Below are 25002 nucleotides of genomic sequence, written 5' to 3'. Positions count from 1 at the left end.
ATTGCATCTAATTTTATTTAGGAAGAAATGCCAACGTTGAAATTTTATTTTCTTGTATTAATTATTTTCTCTGATTCTTCACACGACACACATAAGTTCATATAAAATATTATAAACGGATTATTTATACTTTAATTTTATAATTGCTACGAATAAATAATATTTCAATGTGATAAATGATAAACGCCAGATTTATTTCTATTCATATCTATTTCAATTTTAATATAAAATAAGGACCCCAAATTTCTGCCTCCTCACCTCTTTATATCCACTCATCTTTTTATTTAGTAATTTAATTCTTATGCAACTATTCTAATAATATCAGGCTTTAAAATATATGTGTGTGTGTGTGTTTGTTTGCACTATCACTAATTGATATATATTTTTCAAGGAAACAAACTTACATTATTATTTTCGTTATCTGTAGCAAATGACATTCATAGAAGGTTATTGAACTAAAGCGGTCATATGTTGTTTCTTTTAATATTATTTAATATTCGTCTCTTTATTCAATTTTAATGTTCTATCTTATAATATATTTTCGTTGCAACGCGGGTGTAATATATCAGAATATGTGACTTGGATTTGAGAAATTCAAATTTAAAAATGTGTTATTTAGTAATTGGTAGCAGCGAAGAGAGCGGATAGATAACTTCCGGTCTGTCCCCGGGAGCGCGGAGCTGATAGATAGCTCCCGTCTGCTTCTACTGCTGTGGCAGCTGCTTTTCTTTCGTTCTCGTCTCCCTGATCTGGTCTTCGTCGTTCGTTTTTCCTTCTTTGTTGTGTTCTGGAACGACGACGACGATGATTTACTCGTGGGGATTGGCGTCGGCGTCGGCGGATTCCAATCTGCAGCTGCTGCTTTCATCGGTCCTCAGCTTATCTCTGCTCGTTCGTTTCTCCATTCCCTCCGTTTAGCCCCCTTTGCTCCTCTCTCTCTTTTTTTTTTTTTTCATTTATTTATTTATTAAATCAAATCCATTCTTTCTCTCTTTCTTAGGTGCTGATCGCCGCGCTGACTGTCGCCGCTTTCTTCCTGGAGTACATCCGCCGAGTTGGCTGCTCCCACTCGTAAGCCCCGCCCCCTCTTTCCTCTTTAATCTATAATATTCTATGAATTAATTAATTCATCTTCGATCTCTTTCCAGTATTGAGAGAAGTGCAGCTTCTGATTCCTTTTTTGAGGACCCCTCTTCCCTGAACAAGGTAATTTTTATATCCATCCTCCCCTCCTCTATTATTCATTAGCTTTTCTAATTAAGTGTCTGTTTTAGGTTCCTTGTCCTTCAATTTTTGATCCAGCTGACAAGTACCTTTCCCTCATAATTCCTGCATACAATGAGGAAGACAGGCTTCCCAGTACTCTTGACGAAACACTCAAGTAACTCAACTCCCTCTTCTTTTACTGCCTCAAACTCCTAATATTACTACACCATCCATGTAAAATACCAAACTTTAATGCTAAATTCAAACACATCATCATGATACCAATTCTAGTGTTGACCTCATGCTTTAAATTTGGATGCTTAACTGTCACAAACATGCCTATTTCTACAGCAAATGTAGATGAAGTTTACTTAGGTTTCTGGATAGGTACAGAACTCATATCAGATTTCTAGTGGTACTTTTGTCCGGGTTAAATTTAATTCATTCTATCGTTCAATTAATACAGTATTGTTTGGTTCCAATGTCTGCTTCAGCAGGTTATTTTAGGTTGGGTTAGGTTGTGATAGTATAGGAAAGACAATAAGGGTTTGCTTACAACATATTTGTATTTCCAAAGAATTCATATCAAATAATTTCGCATTTATATGAGAAATTTATGTTAGCATTATTTTACGACAATTGCTTCATTATCTGTTTAATTTACTGTTTCTTTTTCTAAATTGTTCTTGTCATTATTTTTTTTTAAGCTATCTGCAGCAACGGTTGGCGGCAGAAAAATCTTTTTCTTATGAGGTCTGTGAAACAAAAATCATATCATTGCACATCCATTGAGTACTATTTTTGCTTGCTTAAAATTTTTGTGATGATTTAACCTTTTCAGGTTTTGTCCTTTAGTTCGTGTTTGGACAAATCTATGAACGCAAGATCACAAAATGATATATAATAAGACAAGCAATAAAAATGATGTTCTAGTTTTCTTATTCTGTGCAGGTGTTAATAGTTGATGATGGAAGTCGAGACCATACTTCAAGAGTGGCATTTGACTATGTCAGAAAGTACAAAATCGACAATGTAAGGGTCCTGCTCCTTGGTGGAAACCATGGAAAAGGAGAAGCTATCAGAAAAGTAAGTCCGATCCTGATTATCGTCGTGACTTTATCACTCTAGTTTTGTTTTTATTTAGTTTTCAGTGCAAATGTGTCGTTCTATACACAGGCTACTGGTATGACCAATGCCGGATTTTTATTTTCCCATTTGTAATAGGGAATGCTCCATTCAAGAGGCAACCTGCTTCTAATGCTTGATGCTGATGGAGCAACCAAACTCACTGACCTGGAAAAGCTCGAGTCCCAGGTCTGATATACACTCACTCACTCACGGAGTAGTCATATTTTGATTTTACTTGTATGATTTTGCTTCTCATAACAAGTTGTTATTTATTTATTTATTTTTCTTTTATTAACCATCAGATAAAAATGTTTGCTGAGAATGTGAAGAAAGCTGAGTCGACTCCTGATTCTTGTCCGAGATTGTCAGACATTGAGATTGCGGTGTTTGGATCCCGTGCTCATTTGGAGAAGAAGGCTATTGCAACGGTTTGTTATATTATTCCTTGACAGCCTCTTGGAATATTTTTTCAGAAATGACATCTCAAGTCCTCAACTCTTTGGTTTTGTTCTGTCACCAGAATTTCTCATTTTTGTTCATTCAACTCGTGGTCTGACTCGGTTAATTTCATTTGACAAAAATGAGGAGTTCAAGATGGAGATTGAACAAAAGGAAAGCTCATCACAAACAAGAAATATAGAGACCGAGTTTTCGGTCAAAAATGGGGAAACTAAAAAGTTCTGTGTGCATGTTGTACAGAACTTGGGAGGTGATTTTGATTAGTTTTTATATAACTGCAATCTTGTTATTTCAGAGAAAGTGGTACAGGAACCTTCTGATGAAAGGCTTTCATCTATTGGTCTTACTAACAGCAGGACCTGGTATCAGTGATACACAGGTATGCTTGTCATGTGCAAACTTTATATTTCACCTTTGTGACTTTTTTTTATTCCCTATTCTAATTACACAGGAACTGGCAGTTTATGCAAATGTAATATTTGATTTAATCTTTCAATAGTTAATTGCTATTGACAAATTAGCTGGATACTGTGAGGTGTAAATCCCATTCAAAATGAAATGTCAAGGTTGTCTGCCGAGACACCTTTATTATCCTGATTTATATATTGAACTTCTTTCAACATGATTTGCCTTTACTTCTACAGTGTGGCTTTAAGATGTTTACAAGATCAGCTGCACGAAAATTGTTCACAAATATGAGATTAAAAAGGTGATTTTTTCGTTTAAAATATCACCTGGTGTTATAAAATTTTATTACAGATACTTCTTGGATTATCTTATTTTCAAGTTCCTTTGATTGCTACTCACCACTTTTTTCTGACGTCCGCTTCCTCAGTTTAGTTGAAAGTGTCTAGACTCCAGACAGTTCTTAGTACTGGATTTTTTTTAGGCTTATTAGTTTCTGTTGCTTAACAGAAACTATTGACACTTTCTTCAAGGGAAAAAAAAATGGCATGATATTTTTGTCTACCAAGCACATTTAAGGACTCAAATTTCAAAGGGATATCTGTAAACTAAAATAAACTGAAACATTGTTGTCAGGTATATAAATTAATAGTTAAATTGATATTCTGTCATCAGTTTGAAGTCCAATATGAAATGCATATTTTTGTTAAATGTTAGGTATCTGTGACCATGAACTTATTACCAATTTGAATTGGCATTACGACCTGTATAAATGAAAAAGATTTCTCATGAAGCATACATCTGAAAAAGTTCTGCCTCACTGACAAAGAATTAAAATAAATCGTCAAATCAAAACAATAATTATATTTATGACATAATGATTATTCTGATGGAAAAAGTTGTTATGAATGCAGATGGTGCTTTGATGTTGAGCTTGTGTATTTATGCAAACATCTCCGCATACCAATGGTTGAGGTGGCAGTTAACTGGACAGAAATACCTGGATCAAAAGTACGGCTTATGAGTATTGTTCACATGCTTTTTGAGCTTGTGTTGATTCGAGTAGGATATGGGCTTGGAATTTGGAAAATTCACTTGTAAACACGCGGCCACTTCCTACTTTCTGCAGCATGTTAGAATTTTGTTTGCAATGTGTTGTATTTTTAGATTTCCCATTAGGATTTAGGTGATAGCTTGCAAAAGGTTTTATACCAATAAAATTCTGGCAACTGTGGTAATTGTTTTATGGTCCTTTTTGTTTTTTTGAAGGACAACTGATGTAACACTAATATAGATTATCAGCATTGAAGAGGTTAGAAGTCAGATTGTGGTGTAACTTGACAATGATGATTTTTTTTTTTTTTTTTTCTCTTTTGATTTTGTTTAGATGTATCTATTCTAGGCCGATAAGTCAGTTTATGGCCCAGCAGTCAAAATGAAGCCCAAAATGATAGCCATGTAGATGTAGTGCATCTATGAATTGAAGCATAGAATGTGAAATAAGAGTCGGCAGAAGAAGTGAACAAGTCTGTAGTAATGACAGCGCCAATGGCTTTGTTATTTGGATATGTAGGTGTCACATGGTTGGTTTGCAAATATGAATTATATATAGACAGATCTAGCATGAGCAGAGAGAGACAAATAGAAAGAAAGACTACTGGGTTGATGCATGCATTTGGAGATAATACAAATTAAGTAGAAACATCTATGCGACTATGCACATTACAGTTAACAAACCATCAATTAGCTAGTCATACGGTTAGCCATCCCTTTCTCTACCGTCTTCCTTCCTTGCTAATTTCTCAATCTTATACTTCACACTTCAACCTCTCTATCTGTTGCATCCCCTTGTATATTTCCGTTCCTCGTACAAATAAAAAATCTAAATTTTCCAACTTCATATATACTACTCTTTCTAGGATTAGCTAGGATTGCAGTACCCTAGTCCCAATCTCTGAAATATTCATACCTCAAACTTCATATATGCAAAAATTTACTTGAAATGGATTATGAGAGCCAAGGAAAACATAGTGTGAATGGATTTTGAGTCCGTGAACTTTTTTTTCATATATATGGAGAAAAAAATATGTTACAAATGTACAAATTGTCTGCTTCATTTTAACGAAACGGGTATTAATCATTTTAACAAAATGTAACCTCTATTTTGATTTTTCAGAAAATCGGATCTGGTGTAGGTATTAATCAATTTCGCTTTCTTTATGTGAAGGTAAGTATTGATTAGCAGATGGTGAAATTCTCCTTTAATTTCCCTCTCTTACTTTTTCTGGACCGGGAGCATTAATCACCTCCACTGCGAATAAATACATTCTCATCTCACCTCATCTCATCTCATATAATTAATACAAGGGATACATAGATACATAGACTATATATATATACCTCACCTGACCCTCTCTCATTCCTTAATTAATTGATTAATTCAATCAACACAATAAAGAAGAAGGAGAAAGAGATTGTAAGAGAATGGGGTATCGGCGCAGCTGGGTGATCATGTCATTGGCATTGATATGGCCATTCATATCCATATGTCACGCAGAGGCACGCATGGGACGAGGAATGTATGGCAAAGGCAGAGGGCCCTGGCAGACTGCTCACGCCACTTTCTACGGCGGAGGCGACGCCTCCGGCACTATGGGTATATACATATCATTTTCATGCATTTTTCCCTATCCATCCTCGTCTCCTCATGTCATACTATACTGTTTTAATTACCATATATATTTTACTCATTTTTTCTTGGAATAGAGACAAAAGGGAAATGGGAATTTTATATTCTAATATTTTATTTGGTAGCTCTAAATTGATCCTCATCGTATTCTTATTTTTATTTTTTATTTTTTTATTTTCTTATAGTCGATATATATATACATTGCTGCCAGCTATAGGATGATCTATATATCCTCTTTCCTACCAATCAATATATATCTCATTAATACCATTAGCAACTTATAAATGAGCATATATATGCTAAAGGTAAATAGGATCCCATTCCAAAAACAAAAACAAAAAAATAATGCATAAAAATGATAGTATAAAAAAATTAATAATTATGCTCAATTGCAAGATAATATATTGCTTTTCAGGAGGGGCGTGCGGGTACGGAAATCTGTACGAGCAAGGATACGGTGTAGAGACAACGGCTCTGAGCACAGCTTTGTTCAATGATGGATTGAGTTGCGGTGCGTGTTTCGAGATAAAGTGTGTGGACCAGCAAAACTGGCACTTCTGCTTGGCCGGCTACCCCTCCATTTTCGTGACAGCGACCAACTTCTGTCCACCGAATTGGGCACTTCCCTCTGACAACGGCGGTTGGTGCAACCCGCCCAGGCCACACTTTGATCTCTCCATGCCCATGTTTCTTAAGATTGCGCAGTACAAGGCTGGCATTGTGCCCGTCACCTACCACAGGTTTCTTTCTTTCTCTCCTTCTATAATTATTATGATCATAGCATGAGATCATCAGCTAAACTTGATTTTATTTATAATCAAAACACATGCAGGGTGCCATGCAAAAAGTCGGGTGGAGTGAGATTAACGATCAACGGATTCAAGTACTTCAACCTGGTTCTGGTAACTAACGTGGCAGGTGCGGGGGACATAGTGCATGCCAGTGTGAAGGGGTCAAACACAAACTGGATGCCGATGTCACACAACTGGGGCCAGAACTGGCAGTCCAACACCGTCTTAGTCGGGCAGTCGCTCTCTTTCCGGGTCACAGCCAGCAACCGTCACAGCTCCACCTCTTGGAACATTGTTCCTGCCAATTGGCAGTTTGGCCAGACCTTTGAAGGAAAAAACTTCAGGTCTCTTCTTTGAAAAAGAAAAATGCTTACCAAATATTGTATTGTAATGATTTGTAATAAAAAAAAAACCAGTAATGATTAACGAGCATGAAGATGGAGAGCTATAAATAAATTTAATATTATTTTCTTCCAAGAACTAGATAGTTAATTAGCTAGCTCTTTGATTCAACTGTGGATATGAAGAGTTCGCAGTGTAAATTGTTAAGAGGGGCAAGGAACGAGAACAAAAATGATCCAAATACAAAACTAGCTCACCTATAATAAATAATGTGTTAACATACGGTCAGGTAAAGGTTACATTGCCCAGTCCCTGGCCCCAGCACATAGAGAACACGTTGCTTTGAATCCACACTACATAAAGCTACTTGACATATAGTAATACAATACAGGTAGAAAGAAAGAAAGAATGAATGAATGAATGGTAATTGGAAAGGTAAAAAAAAAAGAAAAAGAAAAGAAATACAAGTAAAAAGTGAAGTCCCCCAGCAAGCAACACAAGAATGCTAATGCTGCGAGTGCTGGTACATTCTCTTAAAAAACCACCTGCCTAAAGTTGCCTCCGAATTTAAATCCAAGACAAAGACAAGAGAAGCCAAGACAAACCCCCAATTAATTTGTTACATGATGATAATTTACACTCAATAATACCCAGTAAAGATAAAGAATTAAGGGAAGGATAGAGATCAATAAAGTCTAGAGTCTTTGCAACTTCAAGCCGAGCTCCTTGCTCTGCTGCTCGTCAGGCTGAAGCGTGTTAGGAATGGCACCGAAAGCGCAACGTGCTGCCTCTATTCCTGACACTGTGTTATGAAACGTGGCAGATGCCTCCTCCAAGGTCTTTCTCCACTCATGGGCAACATACATGAAGCGCCATGTCACGGCAGAACTGAGTGGCTTTTCGTAAATGACATCCTGATCCAGATCCGAAGCACGCATGAAGCGCTGAGTGGCGGCCTCCCAGGAGAGCTGGTGCCTCATCTGCTCGGTCAGAGGCACCGGCTCTGACGACAGCGCCTTCAGGGTCAGCTTCACAAACTCTGGGCCAGTGTTGTATGTATAGCAGTTGGGGAATTGTTTGAAGAATTCATTCGATGGGTGGTTAGCGCATATCACAATCTTCCCCATCGCCAGGGCCTCTGCAGTCGTGGTACACACCACGTCTGTTGTGCTGGGGTTTATGAATACCTTGTAACTGTAATGGTTAATTATTAGAAATATAAAGCAAATAAAATCTTGCAATCACTTATTACTAGAAACAAAATGAATGGAAAGCTTGCTCGGTTTCTATTGCTGACTAGGCTTTTTGAGGGCGCTCATCGAGGTAAAAATGGCACATTCTTTTTTTTGGATAGAAAGAATACACTTTTATACATAGCTGGCTTCTTCTTAGTGTTGTTAATACTACAGCTCTTATCATCTTTACAGCAGTTGTCAATTGGCAGCTCAAAATGTGGTCTTCACTAGCAAGTCAGAAATTGGAAATATGATATAAAATAGAAGGGTAAATGAAAGTTTTGCATACACGTGAAAAATAGGATCAGCGTGATCACGACCAGGTAAAACGGTGACATCGAGCTTCAACTTGGCAGCAGCCTCTTTGACCGCGTCAGAGTCCTCTCCATTGCCATACAACTCCATCTTCAGCCCGGTGAGCTCCGTTTGGTGCTCACCCAATAGCTGAAGCAGCTCAGTGTAGCCTTTTCCCCACACCATCTTCCCTATATAATAGGCCCCCTTTAAAAATGCTGCTTTCTCCCCTCCAACTTCTCTCTCCTTAAGCTTCTGCTTCCCAATCTCAAGGAACCTAGGGTTTACTCCGTGTACGTTGCATATCACAGATCTCTCCAGTTCTTGTGTCGCAGCTGATAACCTTATTACCTTCACTCCAAAATTATTAAAAAACATACATGATCGACCGTGTTCAGAAACTCCCCGATAAAAAGGTGTGTGACGGCATCATGATAATAGATAGAAGCATACCTTATGGCAATAGATATCAACGACCCAAGAGTTGATGTGTTTTAAGACGAAAGCTTGCATGAAGCCATTCTTCTCTCTCTTGACGTAAGCCAAGTAGTTGGTGTGTACAATTCCTATCACTTTGCGGAATTTTGTTTTCCATCTACGGCCATGGTGGTACCAAGTGAGGTGTTCAGGCTCTTCTAACACCGCAATATCAGCAACCTCATCTTGTATTATTTCAGTTAAATCCCCCACTGGTAAGATGCTCCTTTTCTCCTTGGAAAACTGCAAGAGTAATTTGAGATAAATGGGTTATTTTTCCTGAGTTTTAGAAGTTGTGTGATCCCATTTAAATGAAACTATTTCGAATTCTAAAAAGGCTACAGATATAGCTTGAGGGTTGCCTCCAAACATGCTTCCAAGCAATGATTTACAATCTCCCAATTCACAATTCAAATCGTACAATTCGATTCAACTCACTAGGGGAGAAACTCGATTCATGATTCAAATGACGCTTCCTTCAGATTTTCAGCCCCAACAAAATATCCTCCATTTCCTTTTGTTTGCCATTTTGTTTTCACCAGCCAGAAAATGCACACGAGAAGAAACAGGAGAGACTAAGAAGCATGAGAAACAGTGAACTGTGAACAATTTTTCCAAGTACTTAACATTTGCAATGTCTAATGTGGATAATTTATGCTCAAATAGGACACACCTGAACATCAGACCAGATGATATAAGATGATATTACAATGAATTTGTAATGATTTGTTTGCTATATGTAGTAGCTATTTGTTCTAATTCATTTGTAGAATAATAAATCTTAGAGATGTAAATCGATTCAATTCAAAATATAATGACCAGGATTGGAATAATGCTTTGACAACATAGCTTATAAAGGAATTCTAAGGTTTTGTTTCAGCTTGAAACAGCATTTCCCAAAAACCAGGAATATGATTGTCGTTGCTCCAGGCTACAACCATAAATTTTCACCACAAACTTTCCCAACAATGTCTGCTTATGTACCAAGAATGCTTATAGCATAAAATAAAAATAATTCCCTCTTTACAAGAAAAATAATCAAATCAGATTTTGCTTCTAGTTAGAACAAAACCTTTCTAACAAATAAAAAAAAAATAGTTTAATGAGTCGGATTCACTGTTGTAAATACAAGACGAGATATGAGAAGGATGTGTAGCAAAAAAAAGGTTGATACCTTTCCAGGATAGAAGGTAATGGTGAAGCTTGGCACCATGGCAGTTCTTTCCTGCAGCCACTTTCGTACATAATCCTCTTGCTCAGATGGCACATTAAATTTGATTTTGTTGGGATAAACCAAATCCTGGTCCTTGAAAGATAACCAAGGTATAATCAAGGTGACGTCTCTGTCTCCATCTTTAGCAAGATAAGCGGCACGAAATAACGGGTTTATAGCGGTACCCGTCATCCATGGGAGGCTAGCAGTGGTGAATATTGCAAAATGTCTTCTGCGATTAGTCATCTTCCTTCAACAATCTTGCTGCCCACAATGAGACTGAAACAATAAATAAACCACGTTTTTAGTGCAGTAACATAACTAAGCAATTTGAGGGAAAGTAGGGAGAAGGAACATTGAATGAAGCTCCTGAGAAGCAGAGAAGGATGCCTATTCTATTGTTTTGTGAATGTGAATGTGAATGGAAGCCCCTTAAAATTACAATTAGCAATAGACCACTGTTGCATTGCATTGCATTGCATTGCATTGCTGCCAATACCATGGTTTGGAAATCTACCCCGATCGCCGATCGGATCCCATCCGATCCCATCCGATCCCATCCCATCCCATCCCATCCCATCCAATTATCGGGCGATTCCTAGATAGATAACATATGTGGAGATATCTGTAAGCTAACCTAATTGAAAGCGTTTTAGGTGAAAACACGAAGCAGCGGCTGGCTTGTCTGATTCCTCCGACTCACCGTCCGTCCGAGTTACGGCGATTCTTCTTCATTCAGATTTCGGTTTCAATTTCGATTCTTCAAAAGGTGGAGAGGTCAAAGGTGGAAGATGATTGTTTGATGATTGATTGGATCAGAAACGGAGTGAGAGAGAGATTTGGAATTAGAATTGGGGGTTACAGGAATCAAGCAAGAATATTTCGTTTCTTTTGGTAATTAATTAAATTAAAAGAGGAACAACAAGGACGGATGAGTCTTTTTCTGTTAGTTGGCTTGTCCCAGCCTGCGGTTACTTGTTATCTTTTTCATTTTTATTTTTCTCTTTCATTTATCTAATTTCTGATGTTGACTTTAAATGATGAATTCAAAATGTTAAAATTAATATAACTCATCAATAATACTGTATTTACATGTAAAAAATTAAAATTAATTTTGTATAACGTGAAGCGATAAAAAAAACAATCATCTTTTATCACTTTTAAACTGCTCAACTTTATATTAAATTTAAATCAGATTTTTTTTTTAAAAAAAATTACATATAAATACATCACAGACCAGTTTAAAGTTTTGAATTCTTAATTTAAAATGAATCCAATAAATTTTAAAGAATGTCCACGATTCCACTACCAAGCTTCTAAAAAAGAAAATTAAAGAATATCCTAATTCTACTTAAATTAGAAATAATTTCTTAAAATAAAAGAGTCACGGGATATGGATAATTACATGCGTTTACATCATATTTTTGACATCTAGAGACGCCGCTGATCGGCTGACGACATCCGAGACGACAAAAATCTAATCCTTAAATCTAATGTTTGACACAAACATAGTTACATTACATACATATTCCAAAATTTGTTGAACACTTGCAGCCCACATACAATACAATACTTGATACAATACAATACAAGTAGAAGATGAGAAGCGAAGAAATAAAGAAGAGGAAATCTATTCATGATCATCACGCTCCCTATGAATAGCATCAAGAATGACAACAATTGCTACAATGAGTGCATAATCCACATTCGGATAAACTGTTATACCAAATGTGTCCCTTCCCAGCAGTACATTCTTAAGTTCGTACTGACGGCTCATCTGCACATGCATCAACAAAATTAAATTAAGCAACATGCGTATCTTTAAATTGAATCAATGAAATTAAGGTGATGAACTAACTAACTTAACATACAAGGGCAATTATGGTATTGGTGTCTCCGAGGTAGAAGGTACAAGACCTATCGAACCAGCTCCCTTTCACCTTGAAGTCACATGTGTGATCATTGCCAGGCAAGAACACATCCAGCTGTGTCTTCAGTTGGAGCATATGTGATTGCTTCACCGTGAACAGCAAGTCTCTCTGATCACTACTGTCTCCTCGGTGCACCTTCCATGTGTTGTGCATGCTCATCATCTGATAATTAACCAAAAATCCAACATCTTTTAATCTCTCTCTCTCTCTCTCTCTCTCTCAAAATATATAGAAATTGTCATTGAAATTAACCAATTAAGCAATTAAATTAGAGGAAAAAGAGCAGAGCAGAGCAGTCAGTACCTTCTCTCTCATGGAGGCGATGGGAACGCCGGCTGCATCGCAAAGCACGCGGTGCGAGTGGAGGCTAAGAACACGGCCCTGCACCTGTTGATTAATTCATTTTCATTTCAATATGCAAATTGATTGATTCAATAAGCACCTATTGGGAGGTGCTTGGATTGATTAATTACAAGGATGGATGGAGCTTGGCTTGGGATCAGCTCTGAGCTCACCTCCGTAAACAAAATATGCAAAATTGAATTGAAGAGGTGATGTAGCTAGCTAGTATGTAGCGTACCTTCATCAAGACAGCGCCGTTGACATCAGAGACGACGAAGTCACCGTCAGACAAGCTGAGGGCCTTCTTGGTAACGGTGAGCGCCACCACGTATGGCGCGCAGAACTGCTGGCCCACCACCGCCACCATCGGCAATGGCGACGCCATCGCTGCTGGAGGGGCAGGGGGGAAAGGTACCGCTGCCATCTATAAATTAATTATTTATTACTGACGACCCCTTTGCCCTTTGCCCTTTGCCCTTTGGCTTTGGTATGGATCTAGTTGACTAGTTCGAGTTCTACACTTCTACTTGTACCTCTCTCTCTCTCTCTCTCTAGAGATTAGAGATTAGAGAAGCAAAACACGCGTTTTGACGTCTTTTCTTTTAACCGAGCCGCTGTTGTTCATTACGGGGTTAGATTTTAACAGTCAAATTTTTGCTCAAAGCAGCGAAGTGGTAAGAGAATTTTTTTTTAAATGACGGTTTACTCCTCCTTTAATAGATACCTTATTTATTGAGTTTAATTAATTGATATACAATTCATTCTTTAATTAGCAACTAATTCTAGTTGGCTTTTTCGGCTGAACAAAAAAAAAAACTGCTGCGAGAAAACAAATTTCTGCTTTCAGTTGTGTGATATTTCTCTCTTCTTGGATCACTTGCTATATAATTCTTTAATCAAAGGTACTTAGTATACTTAATTAATTTTTTTTTCAAGGATACGTGAGAATTTAAGGTTAGTTTTTCTTCTACGGAACTTTTTTATTTTTAAGCAAATTTAAACAATAAGAAAAAAAAATCTACAATATTTTAAGAGGCAATCTTATTTTTTACTTTATTTATTTACTTATTCGTTTGTTTAATATATGGATATTGATAATTCATCAATTCTATTTGAACTAGACGCCAAAAAATTTGAATTACTTAATTTTATTACAAAACTCACGAAGACCTGCTCAATGGTATTGTTAGAATATTTTACTCAGTTAAATGATACACATTATCTATTTATGGTTCAAAGTTAGAAAAAATACGTGGTTTTACAATATGATAGACATGGTAAATATCATGATGCACGGAGTGTATCTTTCGATGAAAAAAATAAAACAGGAACACGTCGGATCAATTATTAAACTAACCTTTGAAATAAAAAAATAAAAAAAATAAAAATGTTGACTCATTTGATAGAATTGATTTTTGAGAGAATGTATTGTTCCACCGAAATTTTTAAATATACCATTTTAAGAAAATAAATAAACCAAAACACCATCGGTGGCTGGATTTAATAAAAATAGCATGGCCGCTTTGGCGCGAAGCGGGTACCCTGAACGTGGCCGCTATGGTGGGAATCGGCCAATATATTGGGCCGGCTTTAGGCCCAGCGGGCTGGCCGCTTTGGAGGGCAGCGGGCTGGCCGCTTTGGGGCGTAGCAGCCACGCCTCAACCCATGGCAGCGGCCATGGTACCATATAAATTCCCACAGTTACGTTTTTTTGATATCAATTCTCATTTCATCCCTTCAAATCAGGTAATTTTCTTCTTCTTTCTAAATTTAAATTTTAGTTTAAAGTAGGAGTAGGAGTAAGGTATATATTCAGGGTTTAGGATCAGGTAATTATGAAATTGTACCAAATTGGCGTATAAGCGCATATGACCCCTCCCAATCAGGTTTAGGATCAGGTTTAGTATAAGCGCATTATGAAATTGTACCAAATTGTACCAATCAGGTTTAGGATCAAGTAATTATGAAATTATGAAATTGTACCAAATTCAGGGTTTAGGATAAGGTATATAAGCGCATATGACCCCTCCCAACTACCAAATTGGCGGGCAATTGCCAACTCCCTTCCACGCCACAATTTATTGTACACTGGTACCTGACCGTTGTACGTTTGTGCACAAGCTATTCTGACAGAAGTGATACTTAAATCTACGTCATTTCTCATGTGCGCCGAGATGCAATCGGCAACCATAGCAGCGGTCAACTGTGCATGATCTATTCTTGTGGCATCCGCATGACAAACATGTTTTGTTGGGCACTTGGATACTTTCCATTGTGTACCAAAACCAGTGACCCTTGCATTAATGTACCAACCACATCTGGGGTCCTTGCACTTGAACCTAATCCGTTGTTTGTCACTGTGCGTATTCTTAATCTCTTTATTACAAAGAATGTGAAACTTGTAAATTGCAGTTTTCATTTCCTCCTTTGAATCATAGGTTTGTCCCTCTGACAATTCATTTTCAAACTCTGCATGTCTACCAAATAACCCCACATTTGCTTCCTGAAAACCTGACAGGTCATTGAAAGCTGCAATCGGGTGCTCAACCCCGCGACCCATTATCCGAAACCCTTTATCAACCTTGAATTTTTTTGTCTGCCCGAGCACAGGCCTCGTATCTGCTGTGTCACTGTGATCGCTCATGCAATCAGGATCAACATCCCCCCAATTTTCCTCTGCCTCTTGTATTTCCGGATCCACCGTCTCCTCAGTTTCCTCCAGATCACAAGGCTGGGCTCGGGATCGATGGGAGTGCTGACTATTAGACGGTCGGTCCCTCTGGACTGGGGCTTGACTACTCTCAGGCATGTCAATCGGCAAAGGGATTCGGGACCGACGGGAGGGCCGACTAGTAGACCGTCGGCCCTCCTGAACTGGGGCATTACTACTTTCAGGCATGTCAATCTGGAAAGGGGGTTGGGACACTGGACTTGAGGAGGTTGAGGCATTAGCCCGAATAGCACCCCGGATTAACCTTGCAAGGGGGTTAGGACGCTGGACTCGGTTAATCTCCACAAAGAGTTCAATTATCTTGTATCCACCCCCAGAAAAACTAATTGTCTGGTTGTACAGTACCTGCCAGACTCCATCATTCTGAACAGGAAAAAGTTGGAACCAAGTTTGGCCAGAACCAGTAGGCATGCTAATTTTGGCCTGAATATCAAGGTCATATCGATCCTGATTCAATCCGAGGTTCTGAGAAATAATCGATTTCAGAACCAACAAATCAGTACCCGAGATTACAGGTATCACAGAAACAGGCCCGATACTGTAATTGTTATATTCCGAAATTTTAAAACATAATTAATTGCCAAACCGATCTTTATAGTAAATAAAATATTCTAACTAAACTAATGATCGATCAGATTTATCTGATTAAATTTAAAACGAATCTAAAATTTCGAAATATGATTGACTTATGAAATTATATACCTTAAATTATAGAAAATTAAAAGTAAAACAAAATGAGTTATAAATAAATATGTTGCGATCTAATTTTGGATAATAATTATACAAGATTTTCGTACAAAAACATTATATAAAAGTTACAAATTTTGTTCGTTTATGAGCTATAGAATTTGATTGGATAATTATATATATGTATATACTAATTAATATCGAGTTATTCGGATTCTAAAATTTAAAATATAAACACTTGAAAATATTCGTACGATATTGTAAAAATATTACGGAACCTCGATTCGAATTTATAAAGGAAACATATTTTTAGATCACACGATCAAGTTATATAAACTTCTAAAATTTTAGAACCCTACGAATTGATCCTGCACGAATCCTGATTTCATCTCCTTCCCTTGATTTTTAAATTTTATTAAAAGTGGAGATTTAAACCAATTGAATAAAAATTTCGGGTCCAAGCCCTCACCCTCTCCATTCCGCCCCTCTGTCTCTCTCTACGAAGTGGAGCCCCGCCTCCCTCTCCTTTCTCTCTTTTCCGCCTCCTCCATCTCTCCCGTTCAAAACCCTAACATCCCCTCTCTTGGCTCTCTGAACTACGGCCCCACCCGAGAACTCCTCTCACTCCCTCTGTCATTTCCTTCCTATAGAAGGAAACTAATTTCCCGCTCTCTCGTGCAGTCCCGTCGATTGTCAGAAAACCCCTCCCCCGTACTTGACTTGTGCGCGATTTCACCTGCCCAGTGCGACTTGTGCTGTACTCGTGCCTACCCTCTGACAAGGGGGCTTGGCTGTGCTTCCTGCTCCGTACCTGCTGCCTTGTGTGAACCCGGGTAATATATATACCCCCTCTATGTTTCTTGTGGGGTTTTGCCTCTCCTCTTTCTCTCATGTGTTGAGAAAAATCTGTTCCCTCTCTCTCGTTGCCTTGTTTCCTGTTTTATTTGAGATTTTGAGAATCCGAAAACCCTAGACAGTTTAGGAGTTTTCTTTGCTTGCTTGCTTGTATCTCCGGTGTCTCTCGGTGCTAATTGGTGCTTGGAGACGCTTAAATCTGGTGGTGTTGTTGATTTCTTTCCGACGGCCGTGAGACGAGGCAATATCCTTGGGACCGGCCGTATTCACTACTCCCCTCTGTGCTTGCTCTAATCGGGTAAGTTTAGCACCTTACCTTTGTCTTTGATGGTGCTGCGAAATATTGAATTTTTACGCTTACTCGGGTTGTTGATTTTCCCGGCAAGCTAATGCACGAGGCTGTGTTGCCGGGCCCTCTGATCTGACCTATAGCCATGCTCTATTCTGCCTTGTTGTTATGTTGTTGCTGGTCTGTTCTGTGGTGCTTGGTTGCTTGTTGCCTTGCTCTCTGCTCTGTTCTGTTTGTTTTACTGGTCTGGCTTGTGCCTTGTTCTGACCAATTGCCTTGACTTGTTTTTGCTGGTTCTGTGTTGATGCTGTGTATGTGGATGATGTGTTGTTGAAATGTGTAGGTGACTGGTACCAGTGTACCAGTCCCGTAACTTTCTGGTATGATGTGATTTGTTTTTACCGGTGCTTGAACTGACAGGGACCGATTCGTAAATAATTTGAAGTTGGGGGTTGAATTGTAAAATATAGGTGCTTGGGATAATTAAAATTTAGTAGGGTCTGTTTTGAAAATATGCATGTATTTGCACTTGGGCCCTTGGAAAATAAATAATTGGAAAATGCTTTTTTGGGCTTTGCCTTGGATTAAAATTATGGAATTTGGAATTTTTCCAAAATATGAAATTGTTGGATAAAAACACCTAACCCGTGGTTAAAATTAAAATTTGCGTTACAAAGTTTTAATTTCGAAAACATAATTTTATACGTTGTTAATTGATAAGGAAAATTTATTAACAACACAAGTATTTATTTTATACGTATTTATAAAATGATGATTTAGCGATATAATTAGGTTAATAATTAAATATCGAATTTCGTCGCTTAAGTAGAATAAAATAACACGCGTAACTTGAACTTTAAAATGTATGATTTTTAAGAGTAATAATCAATGAGTTGAAACAAATCAAACTAAAACACTCCACACGTTAAATAAAATAAAAGTCTAATAAATAAGTTTTAATTAAAACTTTTTAACTTTTCGAAACTGTTATAAAAACTTCGTTGCTAATTAATAAAAGGACAATTAATTAGCAATGAAAAGTATTGTTTTATACTTAGATTCGAAACACTAAGATAAACGTAAAATTAGAGTAGTTATAAAATATCGAATTGTGCGGCTTAGTTAGAAATAATTAAAAACACGTAAAATAGGTAAAAATTTCTTTTCTAAAATTTTGTAAAACCAAATTATGTATCTAAACTATCAAATTAACTAAAATATATTAAACTAACAATATAGTTTAGTAATAATTGCACAATTTACATATTTTATTAAAATAATAGCATTAGGAATTTTTAATAATAAGTTAACCTTCGAAGCTACATTTCGACCGATTTAAAATGATTAGAGTTAAGTTAAACTAAATCAAATAGATAAGTAATTATGATCTATTAATAGGTAAGACACGTTTAAAATTTCCGTAACTAACGAATAATTATTTTTGCGAATATTTCGATATTGGAATTTTTGCAAGCAATATATCTTCAAATTAAAATTATTAAACATATAAATTATTTTAGGATTAAATTAGATTAATTTAGATCAAAGTGAATGATCAATATCTGACGAACTTATAAATTAAGATTAATGCTAAGCTCAATGGCATGAAAGTAAATAATTAATATCTGACTAACCGGATCAGTCAGACTGACTAACTTGGTAATATTTATAAAACCGAAATAATCGAGAATTTAACTTACACATTAAATGGGGCGAGGGTTAGAATAATTTAGCGTAGATTTTAATTAGTTTAAATTACGTAATTTCAGATCAGCAGATTCCTTACGAGTCCGATCATTGGACTGATTCGACTGACCTGCAGTTTGGAGCATACGCGGAGCCCGCTGATTTCGCTAAGGGTTAGCCACAGAGACTCCAGCCCTACAGGTGTGGGATATCTGAATTATTTCTTTCGTGGGCGTACTCTTACCAGTCGATCCATCTGACCTGACATCCGCACTTTATTTTTAAGTAGTTGCATTAAAACTGTAGAGCATGTTTATCCTTTCTGCACTGTAGGTAGAATTGCATGAGCCCCGAAAAACTCGAATTTACTGTATTTTAAGAGTAGAGTAATTAAATAATATTATATATGTATCTTATTAGAATATTAGGCTATTAGCCGTCTTCTTCTCGTAGAAGACTATATTATTATTACGAGCATACGCATGCATTGGTGAGAGCTGAGCAGAGCCGAGTGACTTCGTTCCGTCTTGGTGTCACTTGGCATGGGACGGCCCGACAGTCACTGAGCTGAGGGTCACTTGATCCTCGGATGGCTTTAGGATTATATTATATGTATAAACGTTGATTATATATCCTTTTCGGTCATTTTTATTTCTTGACGTGAGCAGTTCCGATCTCGAGTTCTGTGGCACGATACGATTCGGGATTTGTTCCCTCCCTACATTAGGAGCTACTTTGCCTAGAACGGATTCCAAGGTCGAGCTACGGGAGCCTACGGGAGCTACGGGAGTCTACGGGAGTCAACGGGGGTCAACGGGAGCCTACGGTTGTGCCGGGCTCACACCGGACCCAATGACCGGACTCATAGCCGGACTCAGCCGGTCTCAGCCGGTCTCGAGCCTTGTGGAATCATGCGTGGTGTACCTATTGGACTGGCCAGACGGTAGAGTTCTCTCCTGCTCATGAGGGAAGAGATTAACTTTTTACGACCTGCATTGTATGATTTCTTCTATTGGATATGTTTGGGTGATGAATCGTTAGGCGAGATGACACATTGGATTTGATATAACCATCGGCTAGTGTGCTATTATCTTGTGGAGCAATGCTCGATGTCACTAGGCAACGTGTATCATTGCACTCTGATCACAGTCCTTGGATTATATTGTTTGGATCTTTTTGATCCTATTGGCACGGCACGGGGCGATTACTTTATCCATATTATTATTATTATTATTGTATTTGGGGCACACAGTGCAAGGAGTACTGGATTCCGACTTGATTCATATCCGATATTACACCTTGATTTTATTTTTGGGTTTATTTCGCATGTTGGCATAATAGAATAATCGCATCATGGCATCATTCAAAAGTATTATAAATTCTATTAGCTATCGATATATGTTCACACATGTGCATATTTTAATTGTATTCATTTTTATAAATAAAAGTGCTTTGACCGTAGAGGATCCCTGAGGGGATAATTCTGGGTCACATACTGGGCGATTCGTCGCTCACCCACAAGTTGTTTCGTGGGTTTTAGGTACAGGTTCTGGCGGTCCGCAGCAGGATATGCCAGAAGCTGTCCCCGAGGGCCACACCACTTGACCTAGTTAGGGTTAGGCTTTTGATTAGGTTTACGAGTCCCGTATTTTCTGTGTTATATATACGGGTTCGATAGATCATGTATCCCCTTCTATAGATGGTGTTATTTGGATTCGAGATGGATCGAATTATATGTTATGTATGTGTATGTTTATTTATTTGCTATGTGACTGATGCTTGATATTTATATTATTTTGCTTCCGCTGCTGTTTGATTTATTATTTATGATTAGCCTTGCGTGCTTAATGATTAATTAAGCACGAGGCGAGGTTGATCACACCTTAATTCAGAATTCCTGGTTTGGGGTGTGACAGTAATAAACCCCATTAGGGCCTGTTAAAATCTCACCACCAGTGTAAATAGATACCATAACAGCCATTTGGTATGAGTATAAGAAAACCTAAAATTAAAAATTAATTATAAATACTAATTTTTTTTTTATAAGAAAGAAAATAAAATACTTACAGCTGAAGCGGCACTAGTGGCATATGACCTCTGTGTGTCAAATGAATATCTCTCTCTTCAATAATACAACTCTGTATATATATATATTTTATCAGGGTGCCCTCTACCCCAGGAAGCGGCCCTGGCCGCTACCCCCCAAAGCGGCCACCCCGCTGGGCCTAAAGCCGGCCCAATATAGTAGCCGATTCCCACCATAGCGGCCACGTTCAGGGTACCCGCTTCGCGCCAAAGCGGCCATGCTATTTTTATTAAATCCAGCCACCGATGGTGTTTTGGTTTATTTATTTTCTTAAAATGGTATATTTAAAAATTTCGGATTGTTCCATCAAGAGAAAGTATAAGGCGTGCACTAGAAAAGGTCGTTTTTAAAATCAACTTATGTGTGTATCTTCAATAACTAATTATGTAGTCCATAAAATTAAAAGGAAAAAAAAATAGTGTCTAGTTCAAAAAATTTTAATTGTACAAAAATAAAAATAAAAATAGAACTTTGTTGTTAATTGTTATATGATGTTGACAAACAATAACGATAGAAAAATAGAATAAACAAAATTAAACTAAATATTTAATATAAAATGAACGGATTGTCATTTTTAGCAAAAATAATGACATAATTTATAACATTAAAAGGTAATACAATATTCCAAATTTTATCATATATATTTCTAAATTTATGAAAAAAATATTTCTATTATAGAGGTGATACTCCATTAATGCAGTGTTTCTTTATTAATGTCATTTTTTAATCATGGGCATAATGGTCCAAATTAAAATTTTCTCTCACCTCTTTGCTGCCTTGAGCCAAAATTTCACTATTAAAATCCTCACCCGTTCATTACGGCTTGTTCTTTTATTACTATAAATTTATGGAGTTCGATTGATTGGAAAAAAAAATTAGATAATATTTTCAAATTAAAAGTGTAATCTATCTACTCCTTGTAGAAATAATTATTTTCAAATTAAAATATTGTTTAGAAATTATTTGTGATATATTCCTCATATTTGTAAATTATTTAAAAAAATATATATAAATGCCTCAATCATAATTCATATATGAAGAGGGATCCACCTACACCGTTTTTTGGTGATATCGGATTACACCCTACGTTTTTTTAATTCAAACAGTCAATCCAAACCGTTCAACATGATGAATATATTAATATGTGCTTGCAGATTAAATTTTGCATTTTTTTAATCTTTTTATTATTTATTAAGATGGATACAAAAATTCAATAATATGAGAACAACGATTTTGTAAAATACTTAATAAATAGTAAAAAAAAATCAAAAATGTTAAATTTGATCAGCAAGCACATTTTAATATATATATATATCATGTTGAAGAAATTGGATCGATTGTTTAAATTTTAAAAAGTTTGAAAATATAAGATGTAATCAAGTGTCACCAAAAACTGTATAAGTGGATCTTTTCTCTTCATGTATAATAGATATTAAATTCGAGGGTACATGAATTTAACTTTTATTCGTACTTCATATTAGTTAAGATATTATATTTTGCTATACTATGAATTATTGTTTTAAGAAACAATTTTGTGTGCTAAATTTTTAAGCTTAATTTAATCTAAACATAAGGAATCACTTAATAATAAATTATCTTAATACTTTTGACAATCAGAAAAATAATTACAAACTTAAATTTAGCATCATAAAATTTATATAATTAATGTAGTATACCTATAAAAATAATAAGATTTAGTTCCTATTTTGGTCCACTTGATAATTAACTATATTTTTTTCAAATATCTAAAGTTCATAATTATTATTGCATAACTAACTATATTCAAAGTCTTAAATAGTTTGATCTTCAATCTTTACTAAAAAAATAGTTTCAAATAGTTTGAGAATTTAATTAGCAAGCTTTCACTGCTACTACAAGGGAGCAGAGAGAGGCCACGGTAGCCATGTTGATTGACATAGAATCGGGTAACTGGGATTTCTCTGCTTTGCAAGACATGTTAGGTTTCTCAATGGCACTGTTGGTAGCAACGGAAGATAACATGAGGCCTGTACAGAGTCATGCTCAAGACACGTTGGTATTTACCTTCTCAAAAAATGGCCAATTTTCTGTTAAGGCAGCATACTGGCTGATGATGAGGCTGCATGAGGTTAATGCTGACTCCAAATTCTTCAAATCATTCCTAAATTAAGAGTTTTCGTCTGGAGAGCAATTCATGGTGCTCTACCAGTTAAAGCGGTGTTGGCTGCGCGAATTCACCATATAGATCCAACATGTCAGATATATGGCAGGGGGCCGGAAACCATAATGCATGCGCTGTTCAAATGTGATTTCGCAAGAGCAATGTGGCTGGTGTCCGATTTGGGTCTTAGAACAGATGATTTACCAGACTCTTTCAAGGAGTTCATTTGCACGATATGGCAATCTCTCTCCGCTGATCAGTTTAGTTACTTTGTATGCTTATTGTGGGCTGTTTGGAGATCACGAAATGAGGTAATTTTCAATAGTACAAAGCAAACACTGGGTGCCTGCAAAGCCTTCTTTAAGACTGCAAAGGAATCCTGTCAGCATGTTCAATTGAACACGGGTTTGGCTTCTCAGACCCGATCCAATACCACTTCGGCTGCGGTTGCACAGCTGGGGAATTCGGCAACTCAGGTTAGCCAAATTATGTGTTATGTGGATGGGTCTTGAGATCAAGAGGGAAGGGCTGGTATTGGGGTGTACCTGATACAAAACGGTATGCTACTACAGTGGCTATCTAAGTCGGTACGGGCACTAAACTCAACCCAAGCTGAGGCAATGGCGGTACTGGAGGGGGCCAGGATGCTAAAAGAACTGACTGGAGGGGAAGTGATTATTCTGTCAGATTCCATAGACATTGTCAATGCAGTCCAGTCAGTATGGCCAAATGTTACTGACTGGAGGTCCTTCTCTGAGATATGGCGCACCTGGGAAATCATTGTGCAATCACAAGGCAAGTGTGAGGTCTGGCACTGTAATAGAGAGCACGAGTTGATGCAATTATCACATAGGCTAGCTAATCAGGATAAGACTATATGCTTGGAATAGAAGAGATTGTAATGAGGCTGTTTTTAGCATTGATCTGATGTAACCTATGGGTCGTGTGAATCCAAAAAAAATTTAAATAAATAAATAAGTCGACCATCATATAATATAACAATATAATAATATACTTTTTAATCATTAATATTATTAAATGAGAAGGGCTCAAATACCTTTATTTTCAGAACTACAATTACTTAAAATTTCAAACTTAGATGTTAAAATAAAATCGTCATATATGACTTATCTTATTTTTGTTTATTTGATTACGACATTTTGATTTTGGTTTAATAAGTATCAAAAGCTTGCAAAAATACACTGATGCGTATAAGTTCCGGGCATTGATTCATATAAAATTGAAATCGAAAAATGATAATTTTTGTATACATATAGAGAAAATAATATAGATCACATCTAACTGTTTTATTTTGACATGTATATTTTAGAATTTTTTGTAGTAAAAAATTAAAAATTGAAGGCATGATGAAGAAACCCTCCTCTTATTAAATTTGATTATAAAAGTATTGTCAAAATTATGTTATTGACAAATAATTCAACTTCTAAATAAAAAAAACTTATATTTTAATTTACAAATAACTATTACTGAACTTATTTTAAAATTTTCTACCGATTAAGGTAGGCAATTTTATTTAAAAATATTAAGCTGAAATGAGTCGTTGAGACCGACGGACCGTAATAATTCATTACAGCCGTGCTATTTTTCGTCGTCTCTGGAAATAAGTACATACAGCCTACAGCCTACAGCCCACAAGCACTCTTTTCTCTATTTTTCTATCAGTAGCATTTCCCTTTTACAAAAGAAAACCCGAAGCATTAAATTTGAAGAAATTCAGTGTGAACATGGAAATTTTGTAGCGGCTGGGGGGGAGTCAAGGACAAAACTTTACATCACATTAACGATTTTGTGCTCGGTACATATACCAGTATTTTTATATGTTCTCCGGACTGACAATAAATCTGCTGTTATTCCTGTTCCTGAATAACAGGAACCTGTTATTCTGATCCCAACCATTCAATTTTTCTATGCACAAATTTCAATAAAGAATTTTTTTCATGCACGAATCTCAATGAAAATTTAACAGTTGGAATCAGAATAACAAATTCCTGTTAT

At 36.6% G+C, this 25002-nt stretch overlaps 4 protein-coding genes and 1 long non-coding RNA gene across 7 annotated transcripts; 3 read left to right on the top strand and 2 right to left on the bottom strand.

Moving 5' to 3' along the window:
• The first annotated feature begins 624 nt into the window (after positions 1-624).
• LOC144557566 (Nucleotide-diphospho-sugar transferases superfamily protein) lies at positions 625-4521 on the top strand. Its single transcript, XM_078306155.1, has 11 exons — positions 625-891; positions 1001-1071; positions 1149-1206; positions 1275-1381; positions 1914-1959; positions 2158-2292; positions 2431-2520; positions 2637-2762; positions 3089-3172; positions 3438-3502; positions 4113-4521. Exons 1-11 carry the CDS (start codon positions 805-807, stop codon positions 4297-4299), a joined length of 1056 nt encoding a protein of 351 aa, XP_078162281.1. The 5' UTR covers positions 625-804; the 3' UTR covers positions 4300-4521.
• A 1188-nt stretch (positions 4522-5709) lies between these two features.
• Positions 5710-7447, top strand: LOC144557533 (expansin-A6-like). The gene is made up of 3 exons (XM_078306118.1): positions 5710-5854; positions 6303-6627; positions 6720-7447. Exons 1-3 carry the CDS (start codon positions 5710-5712, stop codon positions 7033-7035), a joined length of 786 nt encoding a protein of 261 aa, XP_078162244.1. The 3' UTR covers positions 7036-7447.
• Positions 7279-11113, bottom strand: LOC144557467 (digalactosyldiacylglycerol synthase 2, chloroplastic-like). 3 transcript variants are annotated; one of them, XM_078306055.1, is made up of 5 exons: positions 10877-11113; positions 10201-10518; positions 9003-9269; positions 8545-8900; positions 7279-8214 (listed from the first exon to the last, which is right to left on the bottom strand). In XM_078306055.1, exons 2-5 carry the CDS (start codon positions 10483-10485, stop codon positions 7716-7718), a joined length of 1407 nt encoding a protein of 468 aa, XP_078162181.1. In that variant the 5' UTR covers positions 10486-10518; positions 10877-11113; the 3' UTR covers positions 7279-7715. The 3 variants fall into 3 exon arrangements, with proteins under 3 accessions (XP_078162181.1, XP_078162166.1, XP_078162174.1); XM_078306040.1 differs by having other exon boundaries at positions 10943-11083; XM_078306048.1 differs by having other exon boundaries at positions 10201-10503; positions 10877-11058.
• A 460-nt stretch (positions 11114-11573) lies between these two features.
• On the bottom strand, positions 11574-12977 carry LOC144557557 (protein LURP-one-related 15-like). The gene is made up of 4 exons (XM_078306145.1): positions 12751-12977; positions 12474-12557; positions 12111-12332; positions 11574-12016 (listed from the first exon to the last, which is right to left on the bottom strand). The coding sequence occupies exons 1-4, from the start codon at positions 12934-12936 to the stop codon at positions 11870-11872; spliced, it is 639 nt and encodes a 212-aa protein (XP_078162271.1). The 5' UTR covers positions 12937-12977; the 3' UTR covers positions 11574-11869.
• A 5807-nt stretch (positions 12978-18784) lies between these two features.
• On the top strand, positions 18785-20563 carry LOC144565960 (uncharacterized). Its single transcript, XR_013515082.1, has 2 exons — positions 18785-18961; positions 20301-20563. It is a non-coding gene; the product is annotated as an uncharacterized LOC144565960 (long non-coding RNA).
• The last annotated feature ends 4439 nt before the right edge of the window (positions 20564-25002 follow it).

The sequence above is a fragment of the Carex rostrata genome, chromosome 1 (assembly GCF_964058835.1).
Source record: "Carex rostrata chromosome 1, lpCarRost1.2, whole genome shotgun sequence".
Lineage (NCBI taxonomy): Eukaryota > Viridiplantae > Streptophyta > Magnoliopsida > Poales > Cyperaceae > Carex > Carex rostrata.
The sequence above is the reverse complement of the archived record's forward strand: the minus strand, read 5'-3'. Positions and strand labels throughout refer to the sequence as shown.